The 16,191-nt window shown below is 53.3% G+C and overlaps 7 protein-coding genes across 7 annotated transcripts; 2 read left to right on the top strand and 5 right to left on the bottom strand.

Annotated features, from left to right (window-relative positions):
* Window positions 1-297: 297 nt before the first annotated feature.
* On the bottom strand, window positions 298-1,820 carry K489DRAFT_319860 (cytochrome P450; the record flags this gene model as incomplete). Its single annotated transcript, XM_033601413.1, has 3 exons — window positions 298-459; window positions 532-994; window positions 1,060-1,820. 3 exons carry the CDS (start codon window positions 1,818-1,820, stop codon window positions 298-300), a joined length of 1,386 nt encoding a protein of 461 aa, XP_033459660.1.
* Window positions 1,821-3,660: 1,840 nt separating this feature from the next.
* Window positions 3,661-4,914, top strand: K489DRAFT_379984 (ergot alkaloid A). The gene is made up of 2 exons (XM_033604781.1): window positions 3,661-4,276; window positions 4,370-4,914. Exons 1-2 carry the CDS (start codon window positions 3,859-3,861, stop codon window positions 4,828-4,830), a joined length of 879 nt encoding a protein of 292 aa, XP_033459659.1. The 5' UTR covers window positions 3,661-3,858; the 3' UTR covers window positions 4,831-4,914.
* Window positions 4,915-4,987: 73 nt separating this feature from the next.
* K489DRAFT_379983 (V-type ATPase) lies at window positions 4,988-7,519 on the bottom strand. The gene is made up of 3 exons (XM_033604780.1): window positions 6,341-7,519; window positions 6,245-6,288; window positions 4,988-6,187 (listed from the first exon to the last, which is right to left on the bottom strand). Exons 1-3 carry the CDS (start codon window positions 7,146-7,148, stop codon window positions 5,231-5,233), a joined length of 1,809 nt encoding a protein of 602 aa, XP_033459658.1. The 5' UTR covers window positions 7,149-7,519; the 3' UTR covers window positions 4,988-5,230.
* A 323-nt stretch (window positions 7,520-7,842) lies between these two features.
* Window positions 7,843-10,419, bottom strand: K489DRAFT_431306 (vacuolar sorting protein 1). The gene is made up of 5 exons (XM_033608444.1): window positions 10,266-10,419; window positions 10,134-10,203; window positions 9,974-10,068; window positions 8,179-9,918; window positions 7,843-8,121 (listed from the first exon to the last, which is right to left on the bottom strand). The coding sequence occupies exons 1-5, from the start codon at window positions 10,286-10,288 to the stop codon at window positions 7,953-7,955; spliced, it is 2,097 nt and encodes a 698-aa protein (XP_033459657.1). The 5' UTR covers window positions 10,289-10,419; the 3' UTR covers window positions 7,843-7,952.
* A 203-nt stretch (window positions 10,420-10,622) lies between these two features.
* Window positions 10,623-12,950, bottom strand: K489DRAFT_379979 (uncharacterized protein). The gene has a single exon (XM_033604779.1). The coding sequence runs from the start codon at window positions 12,636-12,638 to the stop codon at window positions 10,806-10,808; it is 1,833 nt and encodes a 610-aa protein (XP_033459656.1). The 5' UTR covers window positions 12,639-12,950; the 3' UTR covers window positions 10,623-10,805.
* Window positions 12,951-13,175: 225 nt separating this feature from the next.
* Window positions 13,176-14,025, top strand: K489DRAFT_409763 (endosomal cargo receptor; the record flags this gene model as incomplete). Its single annotated transcript, XM_033607626.1, has 4 exons — window positions 13,176-13,353; window positions 13,430-13,608; window positions 13,679-13,958; window positions 14,015-14,025. 4 exons carry the CDS (start codon window positions 13,176-13,178, stop codon window positions 14,023-14,025), a joined length of 648 nt encoding a protein of 215 aa, XP_033459655.1.
* A 158-nt stretch (window positions 14,026-14,183) lies between these two features.
* K489DRAFT_212191 (uncharacterized protein) lies at window positions 14,184-15,953 on the bottom strand. The gene is made up of 3 exons (XM_033599664.1): window positions 15,743-15,953; window positions 14,424-15,671; window positions 14,184-14,349 (listed from the first exon to the last, which is right to left on the bottom strand). Exons 1-3 carry the CDS (start codon window positions 15,753-15,755, stop codon window positions 14,264-14,266), a joined length of 1,347 nt encoding a protein of 448 aa, XP_033459654.1. The 5' UTR covers window positions 15,756-15,953; the 3' UTR covers window positions 14,184-14,263.
* Window positions 15,954-16,191: the final 238 nt, after the last annotated feature.

The following is a 16,191-nucleotide window of genomic DNA, read 5'->3' as shown; positions in this document are numbered from 1 at the left end:
GAGAGAGAGAGAGAGAGAGAGAGAGGGAGAGAGAGAGAGAGAGAGAGAGAGTAGTTCTCCTGTTTTCTTCCTTTCTTACTCACACACACACTCTCTCTCTTTAATATCCGCCCCCCCTCTCCGGAAAATCTGCGACGGAGAAATAGGGGGACGTTCCATGCTCTCGGACTGATCATTATCATCATCATCATCACCACCAACGACAAGAAAAGGTACAGGATTGGATCTTCCCCGACGGATTCCGCCATATATTATATATATATCCATTTTTTTCTCAGCCGGAAGAGAAGACTTTATTCATGACGACCCCCCGGCCTTGATATCCCTCGGCTTGACGCGGACGTGGAAGTCGTGCTGGTACGCGAACCAAAACGTCCGCACGCGCCAGGGGTTCTCCTTGTCCACGATTTCGAAGTCGAAGGTCCGGACGAGCTGGGAGAGGAATTTGTGCATCTCGACCTGTTTTCTCGACGTCAGTAGCGAAACGGAAATGGTCGATGGGTACCATGGGGTCCGAGATTCACAACCTACCAATGCGATGTTCTTCCCGATGCACGCGCGAGCCCCGTTGCCGCCGAACACCAGGCTGTGCGACTCCAGGAACCGCGATTTCTCCTCGCTCTCGAGCCAGCGCTCCGGCCGGAATTCCTCCGCGTCGGCGCCCCAGATCGCAGGGTCGCGGTTGGCCGCGATCGCGCTGACGCCGACGCGGGTCCCTTCGCGCAGACGATAGCCGTCGACCTCGAGGCCGGTCTTGGGGACGTGTCGGAGGAGCTGGAAGGGGATGGAGGGGAACAGCCGGGTGGCTTCGCGCACGACGGCGACCAGGTAAGGCATCTGCTGAGTCTCGAGATAGGTTGGCGCGGCGCCGTTGTGTTCATCGTAGAAGGTGTCGACCTCGGCTCGGAGGGTCGCTAGGAACCGAGGGTCGCTCATGCCCAGGTGGTATATGCAGGCACGCATGCCGATGGAGACGGTGTCGGCGCCGGCGCCGCTATGGTAATGAGTTAGCCGTCCGGCTTTGTAGAATGGTACAATCAGCACAACATCGGAACTTACATGATGTTGCCGCATTCGGCCATAATCTCAGGTACACTGGCTGGGCCTCCGTCCTTGGCCTTCATGCGACAGAAGTGAGTCAGCATATCGTCCCGAGACTCGCCTTTGCCATCGGCAATATCGTCTAGACGGGTCTGAATCCGCTTGAGCGCCCATTTTTGGAATTGTTCCATCGGTGTCGAAGAGCCGAAAAGCGCCAGGAGACCCGCGACGTAACGATTGACGACAAGCTTGGTCTGGCCAGGGATGTGGCCCATGGTACTTGCCGCGATAAACCCCTGGAGAATGGTGCCGCGTAGATTTTCAACGTCGGCGGCTCCGGCGGCGAGGTGGCCCAGCCATTCACCAAAGGCCAGTTCGCCGACCACATCGAATGCGAGCGCATTGGTCCACTTGGCCATATCGGCAATGTACTCGCCACCGGCGGCACGCGTCGCGAGCTGCTTCCAAAGCTCATCGAGGCATTTCTGCACGTGTGCTTCGTACTTCAACACGCCGGTCATGGAGTATGGCGCCGACACACGCTTGCGGAGGAAGCCGTGGATATTGCGATCGGTGGTCTGGAATATTCCGGGCGCCTGGTCTGGTCCGAAGGTCCAGGTGTCATACCAGTCCGTCTTGGGCGCGTAAGCCCCGCCTGCACCGTAGAGCACCTTCGCTGCAGCCGCATCGACGAGCGAGATTTCGTCAGGTGCGATACGGACCACTCGGCCGTATCGTTTGTGTAGGTCGATGATGTCGTCGTGCCACCCACCGAGCATCAGACGCCGTGTACGCCATATACCAGTGATGCTCGCGATGGCAGGGCCGGGGATGCGTGCAAGCGGATGAAAGAATCGTCGATAGAAGAGTACGCCGACCAGACTGATCAAGAAGGTCAGAAAGAGGCTGCCAACAATGGCTCCTGTGGAGAAATTCCGCAGTTGAGCCACGATGTCGGCGATGGGAGCGCTCATCCTGACGAGGTTTGGTGCTTAGACACCAACTTCAATGCCTGTACGCTTGATACCTCCAAAAATTCCGTGTTAGTGATATATCCACAGATCATACGGTTGGTCGTTGATTGTAGCCGTATCAGCGGTAGCTTGCCCTTGCGAAACGTAAAGTGTTGATCGAGAACTTCGGAGCGAGCGGCCTCAGTCCTACTTATATATTGTCCAATGTCGTGCAAATTGTGTGAGTAAGCTCAAGTGATGTGCGATTGAAGGCGAGGGCGAGGGCGACGACCGCATGTCCTCCACGCATAGCTAGCACAGCTAGTCATGCATTGCTGCAGTCGCAGGACAGGCAATCATTCCGTTGGCTGTTAACGTCACCCACCACCACCCACCGGACCGACGCCCACGATGCTTAGTGTCTCGGAAGGAAGCTGCACCGGCGGTCCGAACGGCGTTGAGGGGTGGCCGAAGGGAGTTATCAACCCATCAGTCAACCACCTGGGAAGCGACGATCCAGTTAATGACACTGTTCTCGTCTCCCGGCCTTGATCGGCATCTTGTTTGAACCTGATTGTGCCGTACAGTAGTTCATGGGCGTCTGAGAGCAATAGCAAGGTTTCTTAGTGGATGAGGGCTTCTCGGGCACGGCTTCCGGATTCGGGCTGACCTTCAGGGCTTATGAACCACCAGCTTCGAGAAAACGTCCCACGGACCTCAATTCCTCCGCATTTCATCTTCATAAAACCTTACCTACCACTTCACATCACATTCATAAAATCTTACCTTTCCACAGGACCATCGTGTCTGGGAGACGATCGTCCTGCAGGACGACTGATTCCAGTTGGACGTCATCGTGCCGTCTCCGTAATATGAAACACTGCAGCTAGTCCTGAATCGAAGTTCTCGACTCGAGTCCTTGCAGGCGGAGAGTCAATACCAATCCTAAGAACGAGAGCCACGTCTGCGAAACGCCAAGTCGAACGGTATTGGATCACGAGGATCACGTTTGCTGCAGTACGGAAGGGCCGAAAATCCCTCTCATCCAGCTTTTCTCTACTGTCAGACCACAGATCCTCCATCCGTTCTGGCTTCGTACGGCTTCGTATGGCTTCGGTTCAGATCAACGGTGAGTCGGCCATGTGAGGACGGTCTTGTTAGTATGTTACCCTCTCTTGAACGCTTCGAGATATCACCGACTCCGACTCCAAGGTCGCCACCACGTTCATGGTCGCCGTCGCAACTGCTGGAACTCCTCTTTCTGTGCCGGGTTTTGGCGACGATGTTAGTGACGCCCCTTGTCACACCACTGGGTTAAAGCTCGTGGTCCCGTCATGACTACGATATTTAAATCACGAGATGCTGTGTTGAGGAATATGAGCTCGACTGCGAGCTCCATGAATCGGCTTGTTTAAGCCTGGTTGTTTTGAGCGGATGACCACCTAGAAGATCCGTATAGTCGATGGCGATTTTTTCGGCGAAGACGTCGGTGCCTAGCTGAGTAAAACAATCATTGTCGGCGAGAAAGTGATGTGCGAGCGATCAGCTATCTATTAATCTTTGACGTATCTAGTACAGACCGTCCTGTCAATGACATCTTCAATTTCCACCCTGTCAATCAGATACTTGGTGCAATTGTGGGCCACAGTCATTATCGCGAATTGATCCCACATTAAAAGATAGGTGTTAGTCCCGCAATGTATATCTCCATCATCCAGCACTCACGGCTTCGTACCGGGTTTATCGGAGCTGACCTCTGTCCTTGGTGACTACACGGACATATCAAGCTTAAATCCGAACTCATAAGTCAGTGGAGTCTCCATACCGTCTGCCTTCGCAAGACTCCGACATCCTCGGAACCGTCATGACGATACTGATCACAGGATCCAACGGCATCACGGCCCGCCGGTTGACGGCTCTCCTGCACCCTCAATACCCACTCCTCATCGCTTCCCGCTCAGTCCGATCAGAAGCGACCAGTCCACCTCGTGTGCGATTCGACTGGAAGGACCCGAAGACATTCACAAACCCCTTCGAACACGCACAGGCCCAGAGGCAGCCCATCACAGCCGTCTATTTGGTCGCGCCGACGGGAGAGCAAGACGTTACAGATGGCGAGCTCACATTCATCAGTCTCGCCGCCGGCCGCGGCGTCAAGCGCTTCGTTCTGCTAGGCTCCAGCATGGTCCCCGAGGGAGGCCCCTTCATGGGCCAAGTCCACAAGAGACTGCGGGAAATGAACGGTGTAGAATGGGCCGTGTTACGGCCCTCCTGGTTCATGGGTAAGCCGAGCGAGCACCACCGTCGTGGAAACGACCCTATATCAGGAACCGCCGTGAACTGATGCAAAGGGTGGACAACCCCCCTCTTGCCAGAGAATTTCTCCGAACAGCAACACCTCCCCACCATCCTGCACGAACGGAAGATCTACACCGCGACCGGACGGGGTCGACTTCCGTTCTGTTCCGCCGACGACATCGCCGCCACGGCTTTTCATGCCCTGACGTCCCCCTCGCCGCCTGATCGGGAATTCTTCATCCTGGGCCCGGATTTGCTGAGTTACGCCGATGTGGCGCGGATCCTGACGGACGTCATCGGCGAGGAAGTCACGCATGTGGATCTCAGCTCGGAAGGGTTGATCGGACGGTTGATGGCGTTCGGAGTATCGGGGGCTACCGCGGAGCTTTTGGCGGGGATGGACGAGAGGATCAGACGAGGCGCCGAGGAGAGGACGGGCGGGGATGTGGAAGATGTGCTTGGGAGGCCGCCGAGGTCTTTGAGACGATTTGCGGAGGACAATCGGAGCGTTTGGGCGAGGCATCGTGGGAATGTGTGAAGGCGTAACTGATGTTTCGTTTCTCGCGTCGAGGAGCTTACGAGATAGACATATCGTAGACCATGTCAAATGATTCAATGGGTATGTTTCTAGTAATCTTGTGAGTCGTACTAGGCCCAGGTGCCTATCAGCGAGAGGACATGTCGTAGGCATCCGGCTCGAGAGGTCAGAACCCATACCTGACACACTGAATGCTGCATGTCACGACCTCACGAGAGGGTGAAACGTCTCCCCTGGCTCGTGTACTTCCGATCGGCACACCGCATACAAACGGACGACCCATGTAAATGGAAATATATAGTCTCAGTTCATAAAATAGATGCTCCTATCTAGCCTCTTTATGACATACAAATCCAACACAGGAGCACAAGCCCGAGATCTTCGAGCGTACGCAACATTTCTACTCGTCCGTGACGCTCGCGAACTTCTCGTTCATCCGCTGCAGGAGCTCCTCGTACTTCTTGCTGACAGCCTCCTCACCCTCAGAGGGCAACTCGAACTTCATGCTTCGGAGATCAGACTGGATCTGGGAAGTAGCCTCACGGACCTTTGACCAGCTGTGTCCCTGGGAGATGGCCTTCTGGGCCTCGTCGTGGAAGGTCATCATGCCCTTCATCATATAGGCGGTCTTCCACAGAGGACAGAACTGATCGTAGTCACTGTAACCGTTCTGTTGCAAGAAGTCCTCCTTGATGAGAGTGGCGACGTCAAGGGTGATTTTGTCGCCGTCACCCAAGGCGGACTTACCGACGAGCTGCACGACTTGGTCGAGCTCCTCGGAGTCGGAGAGCAGCTCACGAATGCGGTTGGCGAATTGTGGGAACTCGGGCATGTGCTCCGAGTACCATTTCTGCAGAGTCATGGTGTATTTCGAGTATGAAGCGGAGGTGTTGACGGACGGGAAGTGCTTGCGCTGAGCTAGCTTCTTGTCGAGACCCCAGAAGACTTGCACGATACCAAGGGTGGAGCTGGTGACGGGATCTGAGTAATCTCCACCTGGCGGGGAGACGGCAGCAACGATGCTGACACTACCCCTGCGGTCTGGAGACCCAAGAGGAACGACCTTGCCGGCACGTTCGTAGAAAGAGGCGAGCTTGGCACCGAGGTAAGCCGGGAAACCTTGGTCTGCCGGCATTTCTCCCAAACGACCTGAGATTTCACGGAGAGCCTCGGCCCATCGAGAAGACGAGTCAGCCATCATAGCGACATCTTTGCCCTGGTCACGGAAGTATTCGGCGACTGTGATTCCGGTGTAGATGGAAGCTTCACGGGCAGCCACGGGCATATTTGAGGTGTTGGCGATGAGACATGTGCGCTTCATGATAGGTTCCTTGCGGCCTTCGAAGTCGATGGTGAGCTGCGTAGAACGTCAGTATTGAGATATATCAATGTATCAGATGATGTGGCATCTCACCTCTGGGAAATCCATCAAGACTTCAGCCATTTCGTTTCCTCGCTCTATCAAATGTGTCAGCTTAGCCAAAGGCTCCTTGAATCGAATATCACATACCTCCACAACCGACATAGACGATGATATCACTGTTGGAGAACTTGGACACAGACTGACTGATGACAGTCTTGCCACAGCCGAAAGCACCGGGAATGCAGACGGTACCACCCTGGACACAAGGAAACAAGGCGTCCAATACACGTTGTCCGACAATGAATGGGTCTCCAGAGCTGGTCTTGTCCGCAGTCGGGCGAGGAACACGAACGGGCCAAGGGTGCATCATGCTGTATTCTGACTTCTTGCCCTCGAACTCGACTTCCAAAATCTTCTCGTCCACAGTGTATTCACCCTTCTTCGCGATCCGAGTGATCTTTCCTCGCGCACGTGGCGGCAAGAGGATCTTGTGATCGCTGAACAGGGAGTTCTCGACAACGCTTCCAAAGACGTCACCGCCGGTGATGTGGTCACCGACCTTGAACTTGTCGCTCGGAGTAAAGTCCCACTTCCGCTTGCGGTCCAGCGCCGGAATATCGATACCACGAGGAATGTAAATGCTCTGGCTTGCGTCGCTGATGGCCTTCAGCGGTCGTTGAATACCATCGTAGATGGTCTCCATCAATCCAGGTCCTAGCTCGACCGACAAAGGCTTGCCAGTCCGGTAGACAGGGTCACCGACCGTGACACCGGCAGTCTCCTCGTATACCTGGATGGTGGCCTTGTCCTGGTCGATACGAATGACCTCTCCGACCAGATTTGCATGTCCGACTTTACATAATTCGTACATGGCACATCCAATCATGTTCTCGGCCACGATGACGGGACCCGAGACGGAAAAGATGGAGCCATTTTGCGGCTCCTCGTCAGACATGTTTGCGTGATTTGATGTGTATGGCGGAGCTGTGGCGATCAGATGGATAGGAGGCGTAGGTCGAAGGCTATTCTACGTCTCGCGTGAAGTCGTGGATGTCGTCGTCGTTCGTTGCGTATAAGACGAGAATTGATAATGCAGCTTCCAGAAGCTATGAACTGGTCGGTGAACTTGTCGGGACCGCTCGAATGTCACAGATGCAGGAGATGCAACAGGATTTGGCGAAGCTGATCAGAAGTTGAGAGGTGTCAGTGTCGACTGCCAGCTAGTCGACCTTCAATTGTGAGGTTGATATAGGCGAGAGAGACGAAGTTGTGAAGTGGCACCTACATGCATTGATGACAACGACCACGGCAACGGATGAAGCTCTGTTCATTGCCGCTTGTGATGGGAAGAGCCGCGCCGCCATCCGCTTCAACAGTTGCCTGCAGCGCCCACGCATTCGCGCAGCTTTTGGCGGGGGCTTGGCAGCAGTGACGCAGCTCCAGCGTTTCGAGAACGTTTCGTCATGGCTCATCCATTCAAGCCTGAATGGTGAGACTCTGGCTGTGATAGGCCATCATCATAGTCTATCATAAACATACCAACTTTTGAAACAAAGTCGTTATGGCAAAAAACGGCGCGACTATGAACGTGAAATTGCTCAGTAAAGACAAGGTATCATCAAACTACATCTATTGATTTCACTCCTGTACTTCCACCAAATGCAATATGAAAAGACACGCAATAGCCTCGCCTTTCGATGATGGGTGACTAAACACCCGAGTATTGCCACACCTATTGTCCAGAGAGGACGCTGTGAGTCTATTGGACTTGGCTGACAATCTCGCTTGCCCGGCTGAGACTTTCCACCATCTGCTGGCACTCCTTCCGCCTCTTGACGGTGAAGTCGCTCTCCTTGAGAAGATCATCCAATTCGTGAGTCCGGTACATTTGCTCGAGGAGTTCTCGTTGCATGTCTTCTTTGGAGTGTCTGTGGGAAATTCAAGTCAGTAGGGTGATTTTCAAAACCGTGATAATGATAACTTACTCAACGAGGTTTAACATGATTGCTTTGGGGACCATGTCGATCATCGTTCTCCGTACGATGTTGAAGTATGAGGAGATGAGCAATTTGATGACCTCAACCTCTTGCGACTCCTTCTCGCTCAGGGTACCACTAGCTTTCAGCGATGGCGGGGGCGCTTCCATAGCAGCCATCTTCTTCTTGTTCTTGCTGGCGAAAAATGAGCCGAAGAAACCAGAGTTCTCGCCGCCGCTGCCGTCCAAGACAGGGCTTGCAGATCGTGGTGGTTGAGCGCTGAGAGGCAGTGGCTTTCCAGTCTTAGGATCGACTTGTACGGGCTTCAACGCTTGATGCTTCTCGTTGACAATCGCCATGGCGCGGTGACCGTTCAAGAAGTCGGGGTGGCCGGTATTGACGTAGCATGCCTCCATAGCAACAAGATCGCGTACAAGCTTGTTCGTAGGCTCCATTGATTTCTTGAAGAAAGAGACGACAACGGCGTGCAGCTTCTCCTTCAGCAGGGGATATCTGCGGAACGTTGGCTTGTTGACCAATTGACCCAATATCCGAACCAATTCGTCGTAGATCAAGCTGACACACTTGAGGGACGGTTCCTCGAGACGCTTAATTTGTTGCTTGACGATGAGCTCGAAAGCCATGGTACCGACGAACAGTGCTGGTGATGAACCGGACGAGTTGTAAAGGTAGTATCGAATGTCGATGTCCTTGACATGGTCAAATGGATCCACTGCCTTGATTCCGTTGCTGTACAGTTCGTGGTAGACGAAGGCGATACGTGCACCACCGGAAAGCTCGACAGAAGAAAGCTCCGCGTTGTTACCCTCCAGTACAGTTCTGAAGTCTTGGGAGAATTCTGTGATGATGTTGAGAACGATGTTCGCAGGGTTGCCTAAGATGCTGTCGCCTAGTGTTTGCAATTCCGCAGTGTACTTTGCCAGCGAACCCGAGATGCGTGCCTTGATGTCAGGTAGTGTCTGTTTGATGTGCATCATCAAGATCAAATTGAGCTTGCGCGCCAGATACGGGGTACCGCAATACGATGACTTGTTCCGGTATGCCTTGTGGTTCTCAAAGAAGTTCTTCTCGTGTTCCAGAGCGTGTGATATAGCCTTCTTGTTCTCGATATCACGTTGTCCACGGTTGACCACCGGCACGTATCCGAGACGAAGAGGAATGATTCGACCTGCGAGAATATCGACGACGTCTGTGCCATCGTCCATCAAATCGACTTTGGTAAGAACACCAATTGTCCGTTGTCCTTCAGGGTCGACTTCTCGGGCGAGCTTTAGACCATCTGAGTTTGCCAAATCGGTGTTTGCGGCAGTAACTGCGAGAATGATTGCATTCGGCTTTGAGATTTGCTTGAGAACCATATCCTTGATCTGCTTCTCAATATCCCTTGGCTGGTCTCCCACAGGCACCTTCGTTAACCCGGGAAGATCGACCAAGGTGAGTGTAAGGACATTTGGCGAGAAGATTCGTAGGTTGATAGGTGCAGGAGAAATGCCAGCATTTTTCCCCGTCTTGCTCTCCGTCTCTTTTACGATCTCATCCCGAATCTTGTTGAAGTCGTAGAACTTCTCGCCCGGCACGTGTAAAAATTCTCCCCATTCTGCGCTGTTGGCTTGCTTATCTCCTCCTTCGCTGTTCGCAACTCCCTCGACAAGATTCTTTGGCGCCTCGCGGTTGATGAGCTGTAGGACGAGAGGTCGTCTCGTGACGATACCTGTGCCTCGTGGTAGACTGTGTATCGGTGAGCACAGCTATACGGTTCGTCCTTGAGCCAGTAGCAACGTACAAGTCTCTTCCAACGATGTTCTCCAATACCGAACTCTTTCCGCTCGATTGCGATCCTACGACGACAATCTGTGGAAGATCGATGGGGTTCTGGACCTGTTCGGTGAAAGCATCCCTTTAGCGCATGAACGAGGTCCGGGTAATGTTCCGAGAAAACCTACGCCGACAGTGGTGAACACATCTTGAAGCTTGTTGACAAGCGTGATGAGTCCCGGGTCATTCACGTTGATCCTATCATCATGACTTCTTAGCTCTCCTGTGACCTGGTCTCCAGCACCTTCTGGCGAACCTACGCATTAGGGTTTGTTTGCGCCATGATGTATGATCTCCGTTGTGCACGGAGTTTTGCTGGTGAGGACCTGCCTGGTCTAGAAGAAGCGCATAGAATGAAAGTCGTTCAAGGCATAAAGTCGCAAGTTGATATGGCTGGAAATCGTTGGGCAGGCGCAGTTGAAATGTATTCGCTGTTATCCTGCCGCCTCTTGACAGGGTGTAGATGTGGCTCGTGCGCAAAGTTCACGGCTGAGCTCTTTGCCCTGGTGACGCCCGAACTTGGACCCTGCAAAAGGTTGGACTCCTCACAATGTTCTCACGCGACTTTAATCGAAGTCCGTGATTTTGTCGTTATCAAAGCACTTCTCTACCGATCCCTTTCGACCATCCCGATCTTCTATTTCGATCAAAATACAGGTAAAACTTCACTCCCAAGCTGTGTAACTCACGTTATTCCAGCATATCAATCGCGCAAGCATAGACTATGTACAAAGCCACGACCGAAACCTCGTGCCAACTGTCAGGCAGCCACACACCGAAACGCGCGTCAACCAACGCATTCAGATGATGTGCAGGTCATAAAATACTTCCTCGCCGTTCAAGCGATCTGATTCAAACACTGCTTGCCTTGCATGGACAGCAGCTCCGAACATGACGTTTTTCTCTGATCTCTCACCGTCAAGGATTTGATTCTCGACAAAGCAAGCACCTCTGAGAGAGAATGTAGTATGCGGGGATGAAGACACCATCCTCGCACAGAATGGTGTAGGTGCACCCGAGATCACCAAGATGAAGTCTCCCGCATCGGCATCGGATGTGAAAGCTAGGCCGCTCAAACCGTTGGCTGTGACAATGTAGTCGTACCAGGCTGTAATTTTCCGCAGATAATCCAGAATGACTTCATCGACACGATCTTCTGGGATCAAAGCTCTCTTGAGAAGCTGCGGCAATTTGAAATAATAATCGAACTTATTGGCGTCTTGCAAGAGATGCCCTCGACCACTCAGGCCGTCATACGCCCAGCGCCAGAACACAGGACTCTCGATCATAGAGTTGGACGTTTCGCGATCGTTCGACGGGAAATGTGCGAGGTACAGCGCCTGCCATCTCTGCAGTGTGCGAAGAACTTGAGTCGGCATGTCACATCCCGGTATTTCCACCAAGCCGTCCGCGACCTGCACCACGCGATCCAGTATAAAGCCCTTGACAGTAAGACTTCTGAGATCGGTGGTTTGTATTTCTATTGGCACCTCCGGTCTAACCGCACCGTCGGCTCGATATTTTGTATTCCATTTGATGAGCTTATGGTACACTCGAAAGGGGACGGCGAAGTCCGGAACCCAAGATGGTAGATTGCGATTGTGAGAGCAAGCCTGCCCCAATATTTCAAGATTGTTCGAATGCATGATCAACTGTAGCGTCGCTTCGGCAAAGACGGTTTCGGCGCTTTTGTTATAGTCTGGTATGATGTTGATTGTGCTGGGCAACAGACCAAGCAATCCGTATATCTTGTCCCTCGGATCCCTGCAACAAAAGTCTCGGAAACTGAATAACACATCAATGAGGATGCGTTTCATTGACATCTGATCAGATTCTGCCCATCGGTCACCTTGCTTCATTAATTGCGCCATGGCCATCGGCTCAAACAGTTCCCTTGACGAAATTCCAACCTGTCGAATCCTTCGCTCGATTTCGTCGCCGGTTGCCGCCAGTATGTGCTCTTGCGCATTGTAAATAAATGTCCATACGGAACCGTAGCTTGAGCTGGAGGGACATGCAAATTTAACCCGCTTGCCAGCGCCGTGCAACACAATCCTATCTTTCAGAGCGATCTCCTGCAAGATCCAGGTACGCCTCCAGTAGGGAATGCCACTCAATTCGGCAAGATTTTCGATTAGCTGCAACTTGGAGGAATCGTAGTGGCGTGTCCATCCGGAATTGGGATCCTGTAATATGGAGGCCGACAGCTCTTGGAGAGCCTGCATACTTGCAACCTGCACCAAATTTGAGTCACCCAACCAGATGTGCACGAGCTTCGCGAGTTTGTATAATTGGGACATCATTGCCACCTGAGCATTGCGCTCTAAAACATCACTCTGGTTGATACAAATGGCATCGGCCCAGATCGGCACCACTGCAACGTCCTGTGTCGATCGTAAATGATTCAATGCAGCGGCAAGATTCTGCGTTACGGACACCCTTCCACCATTGACGACGATGTCAATCGCATCCCGTTCCGAGCCCCAACAATATGACAAGGCATTGAACTCAATCTCGTCGTTCAGAGATGCGATCTCAAGCGTACATTCTATGATGGCGGACGTCGTGCTTAAGATCCGTAACAAACGAAACTGCTGCCTCGAGGCACAGAGTGGAGAGTACAGAGACGACATGGCGTAGGGAGAAGAAGGTCGCCGCGATAGGCTTGCGGTGTAGCCATCGTGGCCCCCAGCAGGTACGCTCTCACATCATGTATTGTGCGCGTAGAGAAGGTTTCTCCTAGCGATGAACCGGACTAAACTGGCTTGGATAGGCACTTTTCACCGACCTGCAAGGCTGCGTATACTTTCCCATTCAGATATCTGGCCTATTCAAATGTGAGAAATGTCTCGGATCTTCTGAATCCATCTTGAGACCTCGTTTGGTGACAATGATGCTTGGGATCAGCCTGCCTTGTAGCGATTCAATTTGGCACATAAAGCGAGTGTCGGCGGATGGAAAGACGCCATTACAAACCTTGGAAGCTTGCTGTCTGGTCATGTTTCCAATGACTGCCAAATCCGGCAGGTTCCCCGAGCGAACCCTGAATCCGATCGCGTGTTCGGTCCGCCTGGGCGACGTTGCTACAATTAATTCGTGACCTGCATCAAACATTGAAATCCACCATTGAGCGACATCCTGGTGAACAAAACCCCAGTGCGCCGTCGATCATGCACGCTCTCACCACCGCAGTCGCCCTGATCGGGTGTCTCGCATCCTTCACCACCGCGACAGCCCTCACATTCAAGCTCCCGGCCAACGAAAAAGAGTGCTTCTACGCCCACGTCGACAGAGCGGAGCGGAAGCTCGCGTTCTACTTCGCCGTGCAGAGCGGAGGAGATTTCGATAGTACGTCCATACGAACAAATTGAGGGGAAAAAGAGAGGTTATGGGACTTGCAATACTGATTGGAGGGAACTTCTAGTCGACTACACTGTCTTCGGCCCCGGAAAGGCACCCGGCCAGGAATTGACGCTGTTCAGCGGCGAGAAGGAGCGGCAGGGAGATTTCGTCTTCACTGCGAATCAAGTTGGAGAATACCGGTTCTGCTTTGATAACACCATTTCGACCTTTTCGGAGAAATTGATTGATTTCGAGATTTCGGTGCGGACGACACTTCATGGGATTTTCTAGCTCTTAGAACATGGGGAAGCTGACTTATGGATCCCTCCAGATTGAGCACGAGGAACGCGCGAGTCTGCCTCAGAAGGGTGGAGCCAGCGCAGAGCAGCTCAGTAGCGTCGATGAGAGCATCATGCGCATTTCCGGCCACGTCTCGGTTCTGACGCGACAGCAGAAATACTTCCGCACCCGTGAGAACCGCAATTTCAGCACGGTCAAGAGCACGGAGAACCGGATATTCAAGTTGAGCTTGATGGAGAGCGGGATGATGGTTGCGATGGCGGGTCTGCAGGTTTTGGTGGTCCGGTGGTTCTTCACGGGCGGTCGTAAAGGTTTGTTTGGGAGATGCTCTTTCGGTGATATTGAGAAGCTAACGGTATTATCGCAGGTTATGTTTGAACTATCGTGTTTCCGTTGTGTCGCTCCGATACACGATTCTTATCTTCATCGACGGCTGTATTCCATGATGACAAAATGAGCATTAAAGTTCCAAATTCCCAGCCGACGATTCTCCATCTATGAAGTATTTTCCGGGTTGTGCTAATCTGTCTAGTGGCTGGCACGGTTCACCGCGCCTTCTGCAAAATACCTACCAATGAGATCCACGCGCAGGCAATTTATCTCCTCATCAATCCTCTCATGCGAGGATCTGCGAGATATTCCTCACCATTGGGTAGACATACGACCCATTGGTCATAGCATCTTCGGGTACATACCACCTCACTGTATCACATTCGTCAGCAAGCATATCCCTCTCCCACAAGAGCACAAAGAAGGGGAGAGAAGAGGATACTCACAAAGCATATAAAACGAATCCTCACTCGGCAACCAATTTCCCGTCCAATTCTTCGGCGGCGGGACCCCCTTCCTCTGCAGCAAAACATCAAACGGGCCATCCCTGGACGCATTCGCCTTGGGACCATAGATATATCCCCCATCGCGATACGTCATGTCGTACGTGCGGTCCCCGGCGGAGAAGCGATTCAGGCTATTCCTCACGAGATTCCCATCACCGCCGTAGACCGACAGACTCCAGAACCCATTCTTCTTGAGCTTCGGTTTGCCCCAGAACGTGAACAGCCAGCTCCCGTTCGCAGGGATCGGATAAAAACTGTTGAAGCCCACGCCGCGGTAGCCCGGATACAGCGTCTGCGCGGCCACCTGCAGCTGCGGCGCCGAGAGCTGCACGTAGGCTTGCGCGGCGTAGTTCCGCCCGTAGACGCCCGCGTAGGATTGCTTGAGGAGGTAGTAGTCGTTGCCTTGCGGGCGGGTGTTGTTCGGGTTGTTCACGTCGGCGGTGATGGACCGGTTCGCGAGCGCGCCGGCTTGCGTGAGGTTCACCCCCGCGGGAGCCGTGTATCGGTCGTTGTAGAGGCCTGCGAGGGAGAGGATCGTCGCGACGCGGTACCGGTCCGAGGACACTAGGGGTTGGTTGTAGGGGACTACGCGCGAGGCGAAGGCCAACTGTTGCGCCGGAGACCGGATCCCTAGGAAGGAGCCGTTCTGTGCGAGACTTTTGAAGGACGGGGCGGGGTTTTCGGTGTTGTACTGTGGTCTGCGGTCGACGGGAGTGAGGGATGAGGCGTTTTGGAAGCCGCGGAGGGTATTGAGTTCGGCGGTCGAGTTGAAGATCACCTCCAGACGGACGAGCATGGTGCCGTAAGAGCCGGGCAGGCTCACGATGCCCTTGTAACAGGAGTTCTTGAGCGTGCTGCTCGAATTGTCGAATCCTACTGCGTCTCCAACGTCCGCGGCGCGACGGATCAGGTATTTCCCCGGGACGTTGCCGTTGACAATGCCGATGTTGGCGAGTTCGTTGCTGAAGGCATCGTAGACGGGATAATTCCAGTAGCGGTCGTCGCCGATGGCAGGGATGACGAGCTCGACGTCCTGCGTGGAGAGATCGAGGACAACGCGGGAGTAGAGGGTGTCGACGTTGGGGGTGAAGACGCCGCCATTGTCTGGGGAAGCAAGGTTACGTTGGTGGAAGAATTCATTGACGGAGGCGTTCCTGAGGACTGCTCCGGCGAAGTTTGCTAGGAATGCTAGAGGGTAGGTGTACTAGAAGTCACTTCGGGGTTGGTATGACAAGCTGATGGGAGATGAGACGACGTACGATGATTGCCCATGCTGATGTCTCGAGTGTGTCCTTTGGGAAGTCGTTCACGTTGATGATCGCGGAGGAGTTGGTGCTGGTATCATTAGCACCGAGCACCCCAGTGGACTGCTGCAGGACGCAGATCGCGAGGCATGCGATCCACGATTTGACATGCATATTGACGGTACACAGTTGTTCTATCAGTCCGAGGAATCCGTTTGCAGCAGGATTGGCAACGCATCACGATTGTAATCGCCCGGCTTCTCGTGATCTTTTATAGTGGTACCCAAACGCCCATGAGTGTTCGCAATGCTTCCTGACATCTCACCGATGCCATCTCCATACCTAGGTAGGCAGTTCAAGAGTCTACTAGCGCCACCGCGTTCAAGCCAACAATGTCGCCATAAAAAGAATCAATGGCGCATGGCGATCTAGAATGCACGTGGGAGCAAGCCACATGCAATCGA

Source organism: Dissoconium aciculare (assembly GCF_010015565.1).
Source record: "Dissoconium aciculare CBS 342.82 unplaced genomic scaffold K489scaffold_6, whole genome shotgun sequence".
NCBI classification, from domain to species: domain Eukaryota; kingdom Fungi; phylum Ascomycota; class Dothideomycetes; order Mycosphaerellales; family Dissoconiaceae; genus Dissoconium; species Dissoconium aciculare.
This window is presented reverse-complemented; position numbering and strand designations above follow the sequence as displayed.

What these genes read in the sequence shown, in the direction of transcription:
- K489DRAFT_212191 (XM_033599664.1), bottom strand. An exon ending in GGATTCGTTTTATATGCTTT is followed by an intron (nt 14,350 to 14,423) that starts GTGAGTATCCTC and finishes AATGTGATACAG; the next exon opens with TGAGGTGGTATGTACCCGAA.
- K489DRAFT_431306 (XM_033608444.1), bottom strand. Translation starts at nt 10,288, where the DNA reads ATGGCGCAAACAAACCCTAATGC. An exon ending in GCGCAAACAAACCCTAATGC is followed by an intron (nt 10,204 to 10,265) that starts GTAGGTTCGCCA and finishes TCATGATGATAG; the next exon opens with GATCAACGTGAATGACCCGG. An exon ending in ATCATGTTAAACCTCGTTGA is followed by an intron (nt 8,122 to 8,178) that starts GTAAGTTATCAT and finishes AATTTCCCACAG; the next exon opens with ACACTCCAAAGAAGACATGC.
- K489DRAFT_379984 (XM_033604781.1), top strand. Translation starts at nt 3,859, where the DNA reads ATGACGATACTGATCACAGGATCCAACGGCATCACGGCCCGCCGGTTG. An exon ending in ACGGCCCTCCTGGTTCATGG is followed by an intron (nt 4,277 to 4,369) that starts GTAAGCCGAGCG and finishes CCCTCTTGCCAG; the next exon opens with AGAATTTCTCCGAACAGCAA.
- K489DRAFT_379983 (XM_033604780.1), bottom strand. Translation starts at nt 7,148, where the DNA reads ATGTCTGACGAGGAGCCGCAAAATGGCTCCATCTTTTCCGTCTCGGGT. An exon ending in CGTCTATGTCGGTTGTGGAG is followed by an intron (nt 6,289 to 6,340) that starts GTATGTGATATT and finishes CACATTTGATAG; the next exon opens with AGCGAGGAAACGAAATGGCT. An exon ending in TCTTGATGGATTTCCCAGAG is followed by an intron (nt 6,188 to 6,244) that starts GTGAGATGCCAC and finishes CGTTCTACGCAG; the next exon opens with CTCACCATCGACTTCGAAGG.
- K489DRAFT_379979 (XM_033604779.1), bottom strand. Translation starts at nt 12,638, where the DNA reads ATGTCGTCTCTGTACTCTCCACTCTGTGCCTCGAGGCAGCAGTTTCGT.